We start from the raw sequence: 17,982 nt of genomic DNA on the forward strand, positions 1-17,982 counted from the left end.
ATAAACAATTATTTCATTAAAAACACATTTGTGGCATCAAATACTTATTCTGATCATACACATAATAAAAATATGACGTATCTGATTTGAATGTAGATAAATATAGATTTCGGCAGAGGTGAAGGAATTTATTTTACGATTTACATTGAAAAAACTAAAAAAGACTTTATAGTCGTTAAAATATAGCTTGATTAGAATGACAGTTGTCAGCAAAAGAGAGGACATAATTTTGTAGCAACGTTTAAGGAGTGATTTATATTGACACACGAAAAATCATTAGTATCTGGCATGTTAATTTATTTTTTTAATACAATGCTTGACATATAAATCAACATTATTATATAAAATCAGCTTTAAAATAAAAAGAAACTAAAATAAACCTAATTATTAACGACGTTCTTGTAAGGTTATGTCATTTGGCAAAAATGTTAGAGATGAGATGGGATCAGAAGGGATATACTAATGTGGGACTATTAAGAACTTCTCAGCATTTGCTCATGTGGAGAGGAAACCACTTAAAACTCTAAACTTAACTTAACTTAAACTATGGCCTTAATTCTCCAATGACCCGTCTTTGTCGTATTGTTGACTCAAGATAAGATCTGGACTTTTTTGGTTTAAGTTTACAACGATTTAAACGAGTACTAAATAAATAGTCCAGATCTTGTCTCGATGTCCCTTATGTTTGTCAATGCTTCTTTTCTTTTTTTTTAAATGTTTTAAACTATTCTTTTATTGTAATATTTAAACCTTATAAATTGTATACATGGACAATGTCCGTTAATAAATAAATAAATAAACTCTTCAGGAGAAGCCGGCCAGTTGACAGTAGTCAACAGGTCTTCCGTTCCACTAGAGAAGTGTTCGTCATTTTTTCCCTACTTTGGTTTATTTTACGAATTGCCTGCACTATATTGACCATGTGCGATACTACCTCTCGTGTGAGTTTATTACCTATCACCGATGAGATGTCGCATAGATCTTCACCCAAGCTTTCGCATTGCGCCTCCAGCTGTTGTCTTTGAAAGCTGAAAAGGGGCAATGCATCAACAGGTGAGGGACATCTTGAGGAGTTTCATCGTCGCATGGGCAGCTGTCGATCTCGGAGAGCTTGAAGCAATGCAGGTAGCTCATGAACCCACCATGACCCGTAAGCATCTGGGTGAGCTCGTAGCCAGCATTCTCCTGAAATTGCAGTGACTATTTATAAAATTTTGCCATATGTGTTTATGTGATACATTCTGTTTTGTTTTCGCACAAAAATTCACTTATGTGAATCAAGGATATGTGAAAAATGGCAATAATATCATAACAGATGTATTGAATCTCATTGGATTATATTATATTTTATTTTATTTTTATTTATTAAGGAAAAGCAACAGTTGTTATATAAGAATACAGAATATAAAAAATAGTACATACATCCAGTTAAAGTTTTTCACAAAAATAATGAGAGAACGTGTTATGAGAGAATATGTCTATGAATATTTGGACAAACTCAAATATTGTAATGAAAGAGATCAGTTTGTATGTTCCCAATAACAATTATATTAGAGCGATATCTCATGCACTGTTTTACGCACCCAGAAACCGTACGAATGCAAGTCAGAATTCACCCATTAATTGGACAATTCGTTTGCTGAATACGGCTTCTGCGGATAATGTGGACCGATTTTTCTGCACATATCGGCAGTTAAGTAGCTATCTGCTTTCTATGCATCAACTTCCAACTAGTATTTACAGTCTGCATTAAACATGATGGATTAAACAACCCGTAAATTTAATGTAGATTACACTTGTAAAATAAAGAAATATCATTAAAAAGCTATGTTAAATAAAGAAATATCATTAAAAAGCTATGTTAAATAAATAAATATCATTAAAAAGCTATCACTTTAACCGGTTAATGAATGACATGTCGTAAACCCATAATATTCGCTTCTCAAAAAGGTTCTGTGTTAATTATTTTGTAAATTATTTTTTTTTTCTAGGTTTTTACACATCAGTATTGTTTCCAATGATGGATCGAGTAGCTGACAGCCTCGGCTATACGGAGCCCATATACGCGGTCATCATAGACGCTGGTTCCACTGGCTCCCGGGTTTGGCCTATTCTTTCCACAAATCATTTGTCGGTAAGTTGCATTATCATATTTACATATTTTAAAGAAAGAAATGTGCTAGCGTAGAATTTTGCGTATATCCTAGACAGCCCATAGGACCTACCGTGGTATTCATATTGGAGAATTGGATATTGAACAGCGTCTTTTTTCCACAAAGCCGTCAATGATGATTTTCGACGTTATATGGCGGAACTAAGGGGCGCTGGATTGACGTGGGAGGAGGCGAGAGTGCTGGCTGGCGATATGGTCTCCTGGAGGCAACTGGTGATGTCCACATGCGGATATGGAAACGAAGAAAAAGAGAGATTTCCATTATCCAAAGCCCAAGGTGGTCCAATGTTCATATTTTCAAGCCGAGAAGGTCCTGGTTGTAAAACAGTCATGGAATCAAATCAAAGAGCAGAGTTTATTGCTAATCAGAAATGCATGAAATTGTATGTAATCTTTTATGTCGATGAGATTTTTCGCATACACAAATTGGAGCCGATGAATGCCCCTGTGGAATTTAAATAGTTACTTTAGTTAAAAATAGTACCTTTGAAGCTTCCAGGCTGTGATATTTATTTATTTATTCACACTCTTCATCAAAATACAATTCCATGTTCACTTTGCCCAGCTAACAAGGGTACATACCCCGTTCCAAGCTAGGCAATTACATTTTAATATATTATAATAGTTAACAAATTAATATAGAGCACAGACAAACAAAATATAAACTTATTCGGATACACATTTTGATTCATATACATACAGACATACACATATATATAAATATACACATATATACACATGTACATACACACACACGTACATACACCCATACATACATACATTCATAAAAACATAGACAATTTATTTATGCGAAACTTCATGGTTGTCATCTATAAATATATTTTTTTTAAATTATTCCTTTTTTTTGTATTTTATTTTTGACATCCAGTAAGGTTCTCCAATCCGTGGCATGCATCAACTTTTCTGACTCCCTACGACCAATGTCATGAAAGAGCGAGGTCAACACCTTCCGTAACTTGACAACACTCCCGTCTTTCCACGATTCTGGCAAAAGGTTATGGACCTTTTTGTCTACGTAATAGTGTTGTCTCGATGCCAGAACAGTGTTGACCCCTTCACTTAGTATCAGATCCCTATTAGAGTATCTTGTATTATGGTTGTGGTTGACGCTTGGGTGAATGTCTCTATTTATTTAACTTTTTATACATAATGTTATTTGTACATTGGCGGGCTTATTGCCAAATGGCAATTTCTTCCAACCAACCAATAAAATAATAGTTTTTTTTTTATAATTTAAGTTACAGAACATATTCAAAAGAAAATAAAGATTAAAAAGCTAAAGATATATAAAAATATAAATAAACGTATTTGTTTATAAATTACCTTAAATCCGAACTATTACTCAATGGGAAAAAGGAAAAAAGAGGATAGAGGAAAGGAAGAGAGATTAAGGAAAAGAAAGGAGACGTTTCTTCAGACGTGATTCAAACAGAGATAATGTAGTAACATCTTTGATGGTGGATGGAAGATGATTCCACAGTCGAGCCGCATGGACACTATATGAGTTAAAGAAGAAAAAGGAATTGTGGATGGGTATTAGGAGAGTGCCTTGAGAATTAAAACGAGGTAAACCATAACCGATAAGCGTTGAAATTTTTCACGCAGGTGTGTAGGAGCATTAGGACTATGAAATACATTGAACAGAAGTGAGAGGGAGTGATAGTCTCTGCTGTCTAATTTTGAGCCATTTCAGTTGCCTACGATAATCAGAAATGTGGTCATATTTCCCAAGACCAAAAATGTACCTTATGCATGTATTCTGAAGTAACAATAATAACAATAACAATTCTGATAACAATATTTCTCTTTATCTTTTCAGGTGGTCAGCTAGTATTGGATAGTGAACTTTTTTATGAGGTGAAACCGGGACTCTCTTCCTACGTTGACGACCCACAGAAGGTAATTCTTTTAAGAATTAACCATTATTATTATTATTTTAAGCGAGCAGCTTAAAGCTGATGTGCTTAAATCTATTTTGATGAAACTTAGCTGTAGGCGCACTTAAACTTTTCTGTAACAAATCTAGTCCATTTTTGCACCCATTGAGACTACACATTGAGATCAGTTCTTGTGGGAGCTCAATCCAACCATCAACAACCCTATTGCCCAGGAAATGCTTCCGTGGGTTTAGATTGAATCTCTTTTTCTCCAGCCTGAGACTGTGGCCTCGAAGACGAGCATCTTGTTTAAGCTTGAACATGGGATCAAAATTTGGGCAGCTGTAGTGACTGTTGAGTATCTTGTATGTCTCTATCAATATATTAAATAATATTATTTTCTGTACCCTGTTTTATGAATTTCGAAACTGCGTGTTTTCTTGCCTTAGTTGACTTTGAAATATGATTCCAGAGCCTATGATTTACCCAAATATTTTGGTTTTGGTGCAATTAAGCGAATGTCGGCATTTGTTTGAAAAGGTGAAACAATAGGGCAATATCACATACTATGAATACGGATAAAAATATATGATTCGGATTTTTCTAAATTTTTTATTTTTTTAAATCTTAAAGTAGGGCACACATATCATACATATTGTTATGTGTGTTCTAATAATAACATTGCAAAAATATTTAATTTATAAATTGTTTATCACATATGTCTTGACCATTATTTTAAATTTTGATATGTTTTTTTCTTCATAAATATTTTTTTTCCATTTCGTAATACTTTTTAATTGCTTTAAATAAAATTGAATTTTGTGACTTTGCCTTTTTCCTAAATGGAAGTCTAATTTTGTTCTTTTCTCTAGTATTGAGATCGTGTTCATGCTGGTTCCGATCAATTTTTTTCCAAAATTCTGTTTTTTTATTAGAGTTTATAATTTTATAAACAAATATCTTTGTATTGTAAAATATTCTTTGTTTATATGTTAATAATTTCATTTCATTTACCATCGACTTTACCCTTGTGTATCTGTTTTTTTTTCAAAATGATTCTAAAGGCTTTATTTTGTAATACAGTTAGTTTATCTATGTTTTCTTTGTTTGATAAAAATAAAATGCTACTACAGTAGTTAACGTGTGGTTCAATAATTGCTTTGTAAATAGTTTTGCAAGAGTCCTTATCAATAAATCTTCTGATCCTTCTCAAAATTGATATTTTTTTTGCAATCTTATTTATTACCATCTTAGCGTTTTGGTGAAATGTAAGTTTTGAATCCAACATTACACCTAAATATTTAATTAGAAAAATTAATTGTGTTTTCGAAATCAATATGGATATTGTGGAGAAATGTTTTCATACATAACTTAAAGAAATGAATTATTTAAAAATATGTCCCTACAAAAACGCAACATTTTTGGGTGACGTCAAGATTCGTGACGATGTTCTATCTTTATATATATAATTCCTCTGTAGGTGTGATGTCACTGAACTCCTCCTAAACGGCTTAACCGATTTACGTGCGGTTTTCAGAGAAATATAGATCTTTGCGCTGTGTGTGTTCATAGATATTAAAATCTTCAATCTAATATGTGAAAAAGAAGTAAGGAGCATAAATGTTTTATTCATCGATCTACCAGGGTTGCATTCGAGGAGAATGCATTTACAAAAAAATGGAAAGATGTTTGTTTTTTGTGTACAAAAAAAAATTGTTTTTGAATGTTTACAAACAGCATTTGTTTTTTGTGATGTTTTTTATGACTGGATTTTTGTAATACTAAAAAATATTAAATTCAATACATTTAAAAAAATCGTATTCCTACATAAGTACACCCATGTGTTGGTTAGAAGACCGGAGTTTGACGTTTGCAAAAAGAATGCCATATTTGAAAAAATATTTATCAGATGTTTTGGAATTCAACCATAAACAAGTACCTAGGTACTCACTTAAATTGAATATTAACAAATTTTAGTTTTGGAATTTAATCACAAACAATTACCTATTTATCAATGAAAAGTCTTTTGCCAACGTTCGGGCAGGACAACGTCTGTCGGGTCCGCTAGTTTAAACTTAAATGACCACAAATAAATTTCAAAATTTACCCGAATTGTGACGTTTTTGTGGGAATTCAAAATTATAAATTTCAAAATATTTTAAAAGCAGTAAAAAAAAATTGGTTGAAATAAATAAATAATACACCTCATGCAATAAACTTGGGCATCTGTCAGTATAACCTCACAGAGACATTAGTCTAGATTGAAAATGTCAGTTTACGAGCCAAACTCTCCTCATTTGCGGGAGGTTTTAATTTTCTGCTTCAAAAAGAAGAAATCTGCAGCTGAGGCTAATCCAATGCTCTCTAATACTAATAATAAGGCCGCTATTAGTAAAAAACTAGCCGTGTGTGGTTTCTATGCCCAGAATAGTGATTTTCACGTCAAAGACAGCCATAGCTTCCTTAATTCTGACCTTTCTCTTGACGCTCAAATTAGTAGAACGATAAGTTCATGCTTTTACCAGCTGAGACAGATTAAATGCATACGCAAAAATTTGCCAGTTGATGCCGCCCGTCAATTAATAAATGCGTTTGTAGTGTCTAGAGTCGATTATTGTAATGGTATCTACGCAGGTCTACCAATGAATAAAATGACTCACCTACAGTCTGTATTGAATGCCGCGGCGAGATTTATTTTTAGAATCATATCACTCTGTCATATCACTACACTACTTCGGGAATTACACTGCCATCGGAACAGAGTAAGTGGGGGAGGCCGGGTGAGTGGTCGCTCGTACCCCCACTCCCCGACGGTGGCTCGCGTACACGGCGGCGGCCGCGCGCTCGGGCGTCGGGCAGTGCGCCACGAGGGCCTTATAATGGGTTCACTTAGAAATAAATGTTAGTTCGCTCAAGACAGTACTACTGCGTTTTACTCTCCGCTCCTGCCCTCCGCTTCCCGCTGGACTTCGTGCTTCGCTGCTGCCTTCCGCCGTGACTGTCCTGACTACGCTCGCCTCTTTGCACCAACAGGATGCGTTGGAAAGCCCTTTTCAGGGCTACTGAGGTAGACTTAGCGGTCAGTGCTTTCTCGGTGCGCCGGGCTCAGGCTCCCCATTTACGCCGGGTGGGCCGATTGAACGGAACCAGGGAGACGAAGCCGCCACCCCCTGTAACGGGTCGGTTACAGCACTACTTGATGAAGACTCCAGTCAAAGTCAAGAAGATTTGCAAACAATCATTGGGGGTGAATCAACAAGCTATTTTAAATGCTTCAAAACCATAGGAATGATTCAGAAGCAAGGAAATTGGGTGTACACATTGAAACCGAGAGATGCTGAACGTCGTTTGTTTGCTTGTGAACAGTTGCTTGAAAAGCAAAGACAGAAGGGATTTCAGGGACGAATAATGGGTCCATTATGAAGACAGTTAAGGAGATCAATTATATTCCGGTAATGACAGCTTGTTACGGAATTAACACCTAAGTTATAACCAATTATCATGCAAATTGTCTCGAGTCGTTTTCTTCGTTTGTCAACGACGCTGAAATGAGAGTATTCTGTAATATGTAATATTGTCATTTGAATAAAGATGTGGTTTGTCATATTCACAACTCTTCTTTTATCAAATTGATATGCATAATGTAGTGATGAAATAAATTTGCATTATCATTGTAAATTCATCATGAATAATTATGATTATAATTAAAATGTATGGCATAGAGCATAGAATTAAGAATAGTCCAGAAGGAGCGTAGAATCATATTTGAATACATCGGACTGTGTCCAAAAGTCCCCCCACTTTGCCCCACTTTCGCCGCGTGCATTTGTGAAGTCGCCGGGTAATGTTGCTAGATGGGAAAAAATATAATCATAACACGAATGTAAGGTAAAAAAAAAGCAATCTGTTAATTTCTCTAAAATTTTATTGTGCACGTGGAAATATTGATTGACGACACAGCAGAGTAGATATGTAAAAGGGTCATTAAACAACGGTAATTGAACTAATGAACTTTGAACTTAAAACAAATTTTATTTTACATAAAACGGACATTTTTATATCATGTCAAATAATATTTGATGTTTGAAAGATAATATCGGTCAAATGTCCACCACGGCGTTGTTTAATCCGAGGTCCAATTTTCATAAGTTCTCTCATATGATGAGCAAAGTAGGGTAATTATTTCAATGTTAAAATTGAAATAAAAAAGTTTGTTTTTAACCACTTAGTAATATGTACCTAAAATATTACAACAGAGGTGAAGAACATTTTAGAGAAGGTAATATAGAAGTCTAGGGCTTATGATCTGTCATTCTCTAAAATGTTCTTCATCTCTGGTGTAATATGTTAATATTAACTGCTCCCCAGGGAGTTGAATCCAGTCCTTGGCCAAAAATTTGTCAGTCCACAAAAATTTGGACCAACTCAAAATATTGTTAATAATTATTTGATTACTGACTGGTTTCGAAGCTACACAAGCTTCCTTATCAAGGTACAATTAAGTTATGAAAGCGGGCTCCATGGTGTAGTGGTTAAAACGCTTTACTCATGCGCGAAAGGTTCCGGGTTCGATTCTAACTGAGAACACAAAAATTAAGTGTGATTTTTCTCAAACCTGGGTGTTCTGTGGTTGGGCTTCCTGGCCTAAAATGATTATTAAAAAAATGAATTAAAAAAATGATCACTTCGAATGGGCGTATCCTGAGACAGGTAGAGAAGTTGTGTTCTTATTTTATAATTTTTATTTTTATAATTATGAAAATTTCCAGGGTGCTCAGTCTATACTGGACCTTGTATCCCACGCCTATCCGGAGATTCCCGAGCGCTACCGTTCTTCCACCCCTCTGCTCCTGAGGGCCACGGCTGGTCTCCGGCTGCTGAAGGCCGGCTCTGCGGAGCGTCTGCTGGACACCACACGAGCGGCCCTGTCTCGCACCGGCTTCCGCCTCAGCGCGGACGCTGTGGAGATCATGGACGGAAGGGACGAGGGAATCAACTCCTGGTTTACAGTCAACTTTTTAAAAAGTGAGTGATTTTAAACAACTCATGCATTGGTAAGTATTTAAAAACAGATGTAGAGCAGTTTTAAGGAGGGAATATGATAGTCAAGGCATTTACAAGGCTTGTGACCTGTTACTCATTATATCGCTCTTTCAAAAAAATAGCAACAATCATAATCACAATACTAGAAAAAAAGACAAATTGGTAATCCCGAAATTGAAGCTAAGTAAGGTAAGCGCATCATTTGTGGGGCACTGCGCACTGCGTACGCTTCTAAATTAGAATACCCGACAATGTCCTAATTACGGCGGACAATAAATTCAAAATTTCTATAAAAAGCGTACCTCAAAAAAAGGCCTATTATGGACTTAATGAGTACATGGAAGATAGCAGCATATGGAACTAATAGTATTATTTTATTTGTGTTAGTTTATTTGATTATTTTTGGAATGTGTAGCTATTTATTGAAACCTGACTATCTCTTTATGTTGTTTTGTTTATTTATTTTTATTTATTATCATTATTTTACATACACTAAATTATAATTTATGTAAAGTTTCTTTGACTGTCTAACTAGGGTTATTTACCCCGTTCTAAGACAGTCAAAAAAATATAAAAAAACAGTAATCAATTTATAGAAACAGTTATAAAGATACAGGACAAAGTGAAAAACAAAGTAAAAAATGGAGTAAAAACATGGTAAAAAATGTAGTAAAAACATAGTAAAATGTAATAAAAACATAGTAAAATTGTAGTAAAAACATAGTAAAAATGTAGTAAAAACATAATAAAAATGTAGTAAAAACATAGTAAAAATGTAGCAAAAAAACGTAGCAAAAAAATAAATTATAAAAACAAAATAATAAATGCAGTGAAAACAGTAAAAAACCATGAAAATATATAAATATGTCTATAAAAATATTTTGAAACTTAGTAAAATGCGAAATAAAAACAGAATACATAGTAAGAAACATATTTAAAGTCATAATAAAAAAATGAATGTATGTTGTATAGCAAAAAGCATATTTAAAGAAAGAAAGAAAAAAAAAACATAGCAAAATACCGAGTAGAAAGAGAAAAAAAAAAAACAGCATATTAAAAAATAAAGTAAAAGATGTAATAAAAATTTAAAAAATAAATACATAGTTAAAACAAGTTAAAAAGTCATGAGGATCTTAAAAATTAAATCAGTAAAAAACTAAAAATATATATTAACAATTTAAATTAAAACATGTGTTGGCCATCTAACAGCATTTATATATTGACTTTCAATAAGCGTGTAAATTATACCTATATTGAAGAAAAACTAAAAATTAAACTATAATTCAGGACATTCACCATTACCTATGTTTTAAATGGCTTTCCTAATGTGTAAATATTAAATTTTTTGTACAAATCTAGCTTTCCTATTATATTGAGATGTTTGTGAATATTTGTGTTTTTGTACAAATGTCTTGTATGATCACTATCATAATTCCCTTTCTAAAGATGCATAGGACACATGTCTTTTTGTCGTTCACGAAACCTCATTCCATCATCATACTCAATTAACGACACTTTAATTACTCTTGTCCCACAAATCAGAGATCTCGAGTAACTTTTTGGTAATATGCATTTGTGTGTTCGTTTTGAATCAACGTTTGCGTATTGTCAAACCTTATTTTATTGTTGTCATTATTTCGTATTTACTGCATTTTGTGGTTACCTGCCGTATTGTATAGGACTCGTCGCACATTATTCATTCGATGTGTATTAGTTGAATTTAAAAAATAAAATGCTTTTTTTTTCAGAATACGGTTTTGAAATTTAACATACTTAAAAAAAAAAAACAATTTATATCATTTCGTCATTTGAATTTTAACAAAAAGGTTTCTAACTTTTTACTAAGCTCTTTATTGTACCATTTTTAATACAATTTACAAGTTTTAAGCAAATATTTTTTTCATACTTACGCACCCACACACACGCACCCTCTCCCTCATTCATTCCCACACGCACATGTATCCTCTCCCTCATTCATTCACGCATACACACATTCACATACACATGAATACAAACGTCACACAAATACAATTACTAAACTTCTTATATATTATGTGTCATTATATTTACAGTGGATTTTTTTAATTGGCTTTAGTATTGTTAAGATTTTTCTAATTATTTTGTTTATGTAATAGCTGTAAAAATCCCAAATAAAATAAAATAAATAAATAAACTTTTGATGAAAAGCTAACCTTTACGCTCCATAGAATGACAATTGCTAATAAGCCTATGCAGATGCTGGACTTCATTATCCGGAATACGAAAAATTTTAGTAGCATCGCTTCTATAAAATCTTTGTATTGTGCTCTGGTCCGATCACAACTGGAATATGCATCGTCAGTCCGGAGCCCTTTGTACAACTGCAACTCTTTTAACTTGAAAACAGTTCAGTGGAAGTTTTTACGCTACATACAGTTCAAAAAGTATAAACCTATAAATGAAATTCGAACGTCACACCGCACAATAACCCAGAATAACTTATCGTTTATCGTGCCTTATATAAATTTCACTATGAAACGATTTTCCCTGGAAGCATTTCTTGAAAGACATCCATTCTTTGTTTCAGGGAAATTGAACACATTAACACACGCAGCTTTGGATCTTGGTGGTGGTTCCACGCAGATAACGTACGAACCTCGCGGAAAGGGAACTAACCTGCCTCTCGTCACGCTGCCCGGCCCACAAAGAAACGTTTCTCTATTTACATACAGGTACAATATTATTAGTTTCAATCGTAAACTTATAACGTTTTCAAGATTATGAAAATTTCAAATGTTAATAACCATCATCATCATCATTCCATGTCCGCTCGCTAGTTGGAGCATTTGGTGTCCTCAAAGATCCTCCATGCATCACAGCGACAAAAAAGCGAGAACACCCTTTAGACCGATCTCTAATTTCAATCACAGGTTGTGATCTTGCCCCTAGTATAAATGTTAAACTACTGGGTGTTCATTTAGATTCAGATCTTTCTCTTCATTCTCGGGTCAATAAAACGGTAAGTGCTGGTTTATCCCATCTCCAACAGATCAATTCCGTACGGAGAAATATTCCTATAGACGCAACTAAAGCTCTTGTGAACGCTCTTGTCGTTTCACGTCTAGATTACTGTAATTGAATATTCGCAAATCTTCCAAAATACCAAACTAATAAAGTTCAATCTGTTTTCAATGCAGCAGCGAGGCTTATTACGGGAGTAAAAAAATATTCTCACATCTCACATCTTCGAGATTTGCACTAGTTAAAAAGCCCAGAGAGAATAAAATACAAGCTTTGCTGGACAGTATTCAAATCCTTTCATGAAATGGCTCCAAGATACCCATCGGACCTTTGCATTAGGGAAAATACATGTCAAAGAAAATCTACTCTTAGGTCAGCATTTGATTCAGGCAGAGGAAAACTTGTCGAAATCCGGTGCTTCCCAAACACTAGATTCGGAGTTCGGCCCCTCTGCCTGGAACCAATTGCCTTCAAACTTACGAATTATCGACAGTCCCAGTCAGTTCAGATCCCAACTAAAATTTCACTTCTTTAATTTACACAAATTCATCTACCTGATTCAGAATATCTCCGTTCACACTGATGTTTACGATTTCATATTTGTCAATTTATTTTTAGTTCAAGAAGAAAAGTACAGGCTGAAAAATTAGCTTATTTTTTGTTTTGGCAGTTTTCTGAATTTGGGGTTGATGGCAGCGCGCCGTGGAGCATTTCTGGTACAGAACGGAGAAGAGGCAACTCACGTGGAGTCGGACTGTATAAATCCCATCATCAGGGATCACCCATGGAGATATTCCAATGTCGATTACTTTGTCAGGTAGGCCAAGTCATTCAGTAATACTCATTTGTTAATATTAAATTTTTTGATTGCATTAAATATTTATCTGAGAACTGGAGCCCTGTTTGCATCGGTTTCGTTTTTCCCTCTCTGTTGCAGCAAATTTAGATCTAAATAACTCCCTAGGGAAGAAATCCCACCTGTCTATAAACATTTAGACTTACTCAAAACATTGTTAATATGCTTTCTGGATAAAAACAAAAACAATCCGGCTGCGACATTTATAAAAAAAAATGTGTGACACAATATTAACATTAGTTTTATATTTCCACAATAAATGAATGGCTTTGAAATAAGTTATTACAGTAAAACCTCATATTTACGTTCCTCAATTTTACGTTAATGTTTAGGTCCTATTTCTTTTCGTACATTCTCATTAAAATATCCCAACAATGAACGTTTTTTATAACCTCTTATATTGTTATTATATTATTTCATAATTTTGTAATAGAACATTGTTATTTTTAATGTATGTATGTTTATAAAAGGCATTTGTGCCGTCTACACACTAATAAATAAATAAATGTATATATTTTGTAATGATTTTCAGCGGAGCCCAGTCGGATTCAAACTTTTTGGACGTAAAAGAGACGCAACTTTCAGTGTCGGAGCGCGTTCCCATTGTGAAGCTGGAGAAGTGTCGATCTCTGCTGGAGAAGATGACTCGCAAGTTATTACAGAACACCCCCATTCCCACTGGACTTGTGATTCAAGAAATCAATGCCTTCAGTTATTACTACGATCGTGCCACAGAGGCCGGTCTCATTGGTAAGTAAATTATAAATCAAAAGTATAACTTGCTGACTTTTCTTTGTCTACTGGTTTTGTCATGACACTAATAAGAAACTTCAGCCCTTTAATAAAAACTATCTACCTTGAATGACATCACAGGTTAATATGAATCAACTAATGATAAGAGAGTTGTGGAAGATTTCCGGTTTACTTATCCTTAACGTACCAATTGGCTTAACTGACCGAGAAGAAGCGGAAGAGAACTTGAGACATCATACGCGGAGTAATTTATAAAACAAAACTAGTGGGTTTTAAGATTTTTTTGAAACATCACTCCACTCCTACAATTTCACCGTGTAATAAATACACCATTGAACCTCAAACCTCGTGTCTTCTGTCAATCTCCAACCGGGTTAGAAGCTCCACACCCCCAAAAACTACCAAAATCCTTCACATGTATGGCATTATTGATTAAATTGAATATTTTTTGCAATATTTGTGGCGATTTCAGATCCCGTTACTGGAGGCAAAGTTAAGGTGGAAAGCTTTGCTCAAGCATCAGAGAGAGAGTGTTCCTCACCTAATGTGGACCAGCCCTTCGCTTGTCTCGACCTCACATTTATATCCATCCTCCTGCAGGAAGCCTTCAGTCTAGACAAAAATAAGGAAGTCGAGGTAGGACCTGATACTCAACTATTTTCATTATTTATTATTATTATTATTACTCCCGTTTTGGTGTTTTCAAGAAAAATAACAAAAACTGCTACACTAATGCCAAAGACAGTCTTTATGTTAGAAATGTTATTTTCACTGAACTTAAAGTTTAAGATACTAATAAATTAGCTTTAATAGAAAGACAAATTCAAAAAACTTTCTTAATATTTGTATGGCACGGCCATTTTGAAAATTTAAATCTCAAGCCTGTCATTGGTCGAATAAAATGGCTGATGGATATTGCTATGTTTGCTTCCAAACACTATTTTCTAACCATCAGAAGTATGATTTTAAACTACGTTTGCAACTCAACTCATGAGTTTAAAATAAAGTTGATATACTACAGAATGACAAAACCAAAAAAATTTTTTTTTAGAGGTTGCTATCTTTGCTTCCAATGCCCTCAACTCTATGCAAATCAGTTTACATATAAATGTGTTTTTCAAATTAAATTGAATTATAAGAAGCAACTCTCAGCAGGTTCTAAGTGTCATACGAATTTAATTTTTGACAGAATTTGATTTTAATTACAGTCAACATTGATTGAAAACTGTTTTTTTTTTAGTTTAAGCTTCACTAACCATATACATGGTGATCAATTTAATTTAAGGTTAATGTGTTTTCTTATTTTCAGCTAATTAAGAAGATCGACGGCCACGAAATATCTTGGGCACTCGGGCTTGCGTACAATACTCTCATCAGGGACTTATAACAATGTGGTAAAACGACATATCAGCCGCGCCTTTAGCCAAATATACTTCTCAATATCCTAGGGTAATTATTACAACTGGTAACTCCAAAATCAGCATTTTAAGTTCAAAATTTCAAGAAAACCTCCATGAACGTTACAAATAGACAAGTCATGCATTTAAATCATCATGATATGATTGTAATTAATCCTCGGAGTAATAATGTGCCAAGCTATAGAGGAGCCCAAACGTAGGAAAACCATTATATGACTATTGGGTATTAAGTTTGCTACAGTTCGCAGCAAAACAATGGGCCATACTCACGTCGAGAATCGCCAAATGGATATTAATTTGCATTGTAAATACTTTTAAATATGTACCTGTGTATTTATTACTGCAGTTTTATTCCAATTTATTTTTTTATAATTCGCCTATATTTATTTTATAAAACTGAAAATACATGTGTGTGTTAATTTTTTTATTTATTTATTCATTTTATTTACAATATACTTATGTTACATTTATTTATTGAGACATAAATCCCGACTCCATGGAACCAAAGTCCTGTGTTGAGTTTGTTTGTTTGTCCGTCACATCTTCGAAACGGCGAATCGTAGCGGCCTGAAATTTGGACACGTCATTTTAGATGCAATTTCAAGGTTGACATTGCTATTTTCGAGTAAAATTGGAATCGACCTCTACTCGATAAAGACTCAAACTTTATATGGATGCCTAGTGCGGCCCCGAAATATTGCCCGTAATCAACTGTCATTATCAACAGTAAACATACTTTAATTCACAAATTTATCCCCCAAATTGAGATAAAATAGTATCTGAAGTAAATATGTTGATATAAGGAAAGTTTTTAAGCAACTAAATGCCAAAAATCAATGTAAATCATGGGAAAATATTCCAAATCAATTACCTGTGAAAACTGACTCCTTTAACACCCTTGTCGCTCCTACTGTTTTGACCAAACATACTGCAATTCACTATTGTCGATTTTTATTTATTATAACGTAAATATCTAAGTTATTTACAAACAAAATTAAGCACAGCGACAAAAGCATTTCATAGAACCGTTACGCGTATGTTATCAAACAAAACAAAATGGCCGCCAATTTGTTGCTAACTGATATCGCTTGCGTTCTGTGAAACATAGTGATAGGGCTTCTCTACTCTACTCGCCAATTTGTAGCATTCATGGAGGAAGGTACAAAAATGTGTTTTTAGTGGGCAACTCAAAAATGCTGATTTTGATGTTAGCCAGCTGTAGTAATTTCCCCACGATATTATGTATTATTTTTTTAGAAAAAATATATCTAGAGTTAACTTATAAAATAATGTTTTGTTAACTTATTATTCCTGTGTTTAATGTTGAAGGTATCTTTATGTTGAATTTTTATTAATGAGATTAAATTGTCAAATGGGGCAGATTTGCCCCACCCAACATCGGTAATCCATATTTATATTATAGAAGCAATCTTGAGAAGACTTGATTTTTTGCACAGAGAAACCTGAAAAGATGGGAAGGAAAATAGGCTACTTGCTTTTCATCCCAAAAATTCAAAAAGTACACTTAAAAATAATAAAATGAGCAACCATAGAATTAAGAATAGTCCAGAAGAAGCGGAGTGTAGAATCATATTTGAATACATCGGACTGTGTCAAAAAAAACCCCACTTTTGCCGCGCGCATGCGTGAAGTCGCCGCGTAATGTTGCCAGATCGCGAAAAATATAATCATACACACAAATGTATGATAATTACATTGAAAAAAAAATCAATTCGTTCATTTCTCTAAAATTTTATTGTGCACGCGGAAACATTGATTGACACAACAGAGTAGATGAGTAAAGGGTCATTTAATAAGAGTAATTGGATTAATGAACTTTTAACTTAAAAAATAAAACCAATTTTATTTTACATAAAACTGATATTTTCATGTCATGTTAAATAATATTTGATGTTTTAAAGATGATGTCGGTCAAATGTCCACCACGGCGGTGTTTAATCCGAGAGGTCCAATTTTTATTAGTTCTCATCAGATGAGTAAAGTACCGTAAAAAATTTGACTACCCTGGCAACACTAACAAAATGTCCATTTTGTTTTCTGACAGATGGAAAAAAAAAATTAAGTAATACATTTGCTACTTACACATGAAATGTGATCCCATCCTGTTTCTTTAAGATCCCAGTATTTCTACACTTTAAAACGACACAACACGGCATAGTTGAATTCGAATCAGGAGTTGGGTACTGAGCGACGTCTACAAAGAAACTAATGGGTCAAAACGTAAAACTACTACTTTAAGAGTAGTTTAGTAGCCTTCTGTTTGCGGTTTCTGGACTATTCTTAATTCTATGTGAGCAGCGTTATTTGAAAATAGATAGGCGGTAAGGTGGGATGTCAAAAAGAATCTATTTGAAATTAATTCTTTAAATATTTAAGATTGATTTGCTTTATCTATGGTTAGTTTTGTTCTACGATTCCGACTAACTATTGGTCATTTTTTTATAATAAATATTAATAAAAATCATTACCACACATGTATGTGTGTATAAATTAGTTAGCATAAAATTTTTAAAATTTACATTGACCTTCTATAAAACGATGGACAGATAAATATAAATTCTTACATTGGCCTTTCAAGATCCAATTAGCAGATATTTAAATTCACATTTGTAAATGTTCATTAATTTTTTTAAATTAACTTAATTAAAAATTATTATTATTAATTAACTAAATATTTGGGTGCTAATAAAAAAATATAATATTTCTTAACCTTTACTAAGAATATTGATGTTATATTTTTATATGTAAATTTTCACATAAATTGTCTTTCATTAAACGAAAATATGAAACTATAGTCCTTAAAATATAGCTAGAATGACA

At 33.6% G+C, this 17,982-nt stretch overlaps 1 protein-coding gene across 1 annotated transcript; it reads left to right on the plus strand.

The window, feature by feature from the left end:
- The first annotated feature begins 1,598 nt into the window (after positions 1–1,598).
- Positions 1,599–16,824, plus strand: NTPase (ectonucleoside triphosphate diphosphohydrolase NTPase). The gene is made up of 9 exons (XM_088226039.1): positions 1,599–1,604; positions 2,041–2,134; positions 4,014–4,093; positions 8,841–9,096; positions 11,681–11,825; positions 12,785–12,931; positions 13,503–13,720; positions 14,196–14,359; positions 15,033–16,824. The coding sequence occupies exons 1-9, from the start codon at positions 1,599–1,601 to the stop codon at positions 15,108–15,110; spliced, it is 1,188 nt and encodes a 395-aa protein (XP_088082165.1). The 3' UTR covers positions 15,111–16,824.
- Positions 16,825–17,982: the final 1,158 nt, after the last annotated feature.

This window comes from Micrasema longulum, unplaced genomic scaffold (assembly GCF_059751315.1).
Source record: "Micrasema longulum isolate JH-2025_06_02 unplaced genomic scaffold, ASM5975131v1 h1tg000403l, whole genome shotgun sequence".
Classification (NCBI taxonomy): Eukaryota; Metazoa; Arthropoda; class Insecta; order Trichoptera; family Brachycentridae; genus Micrasema; species Micrasema longulum.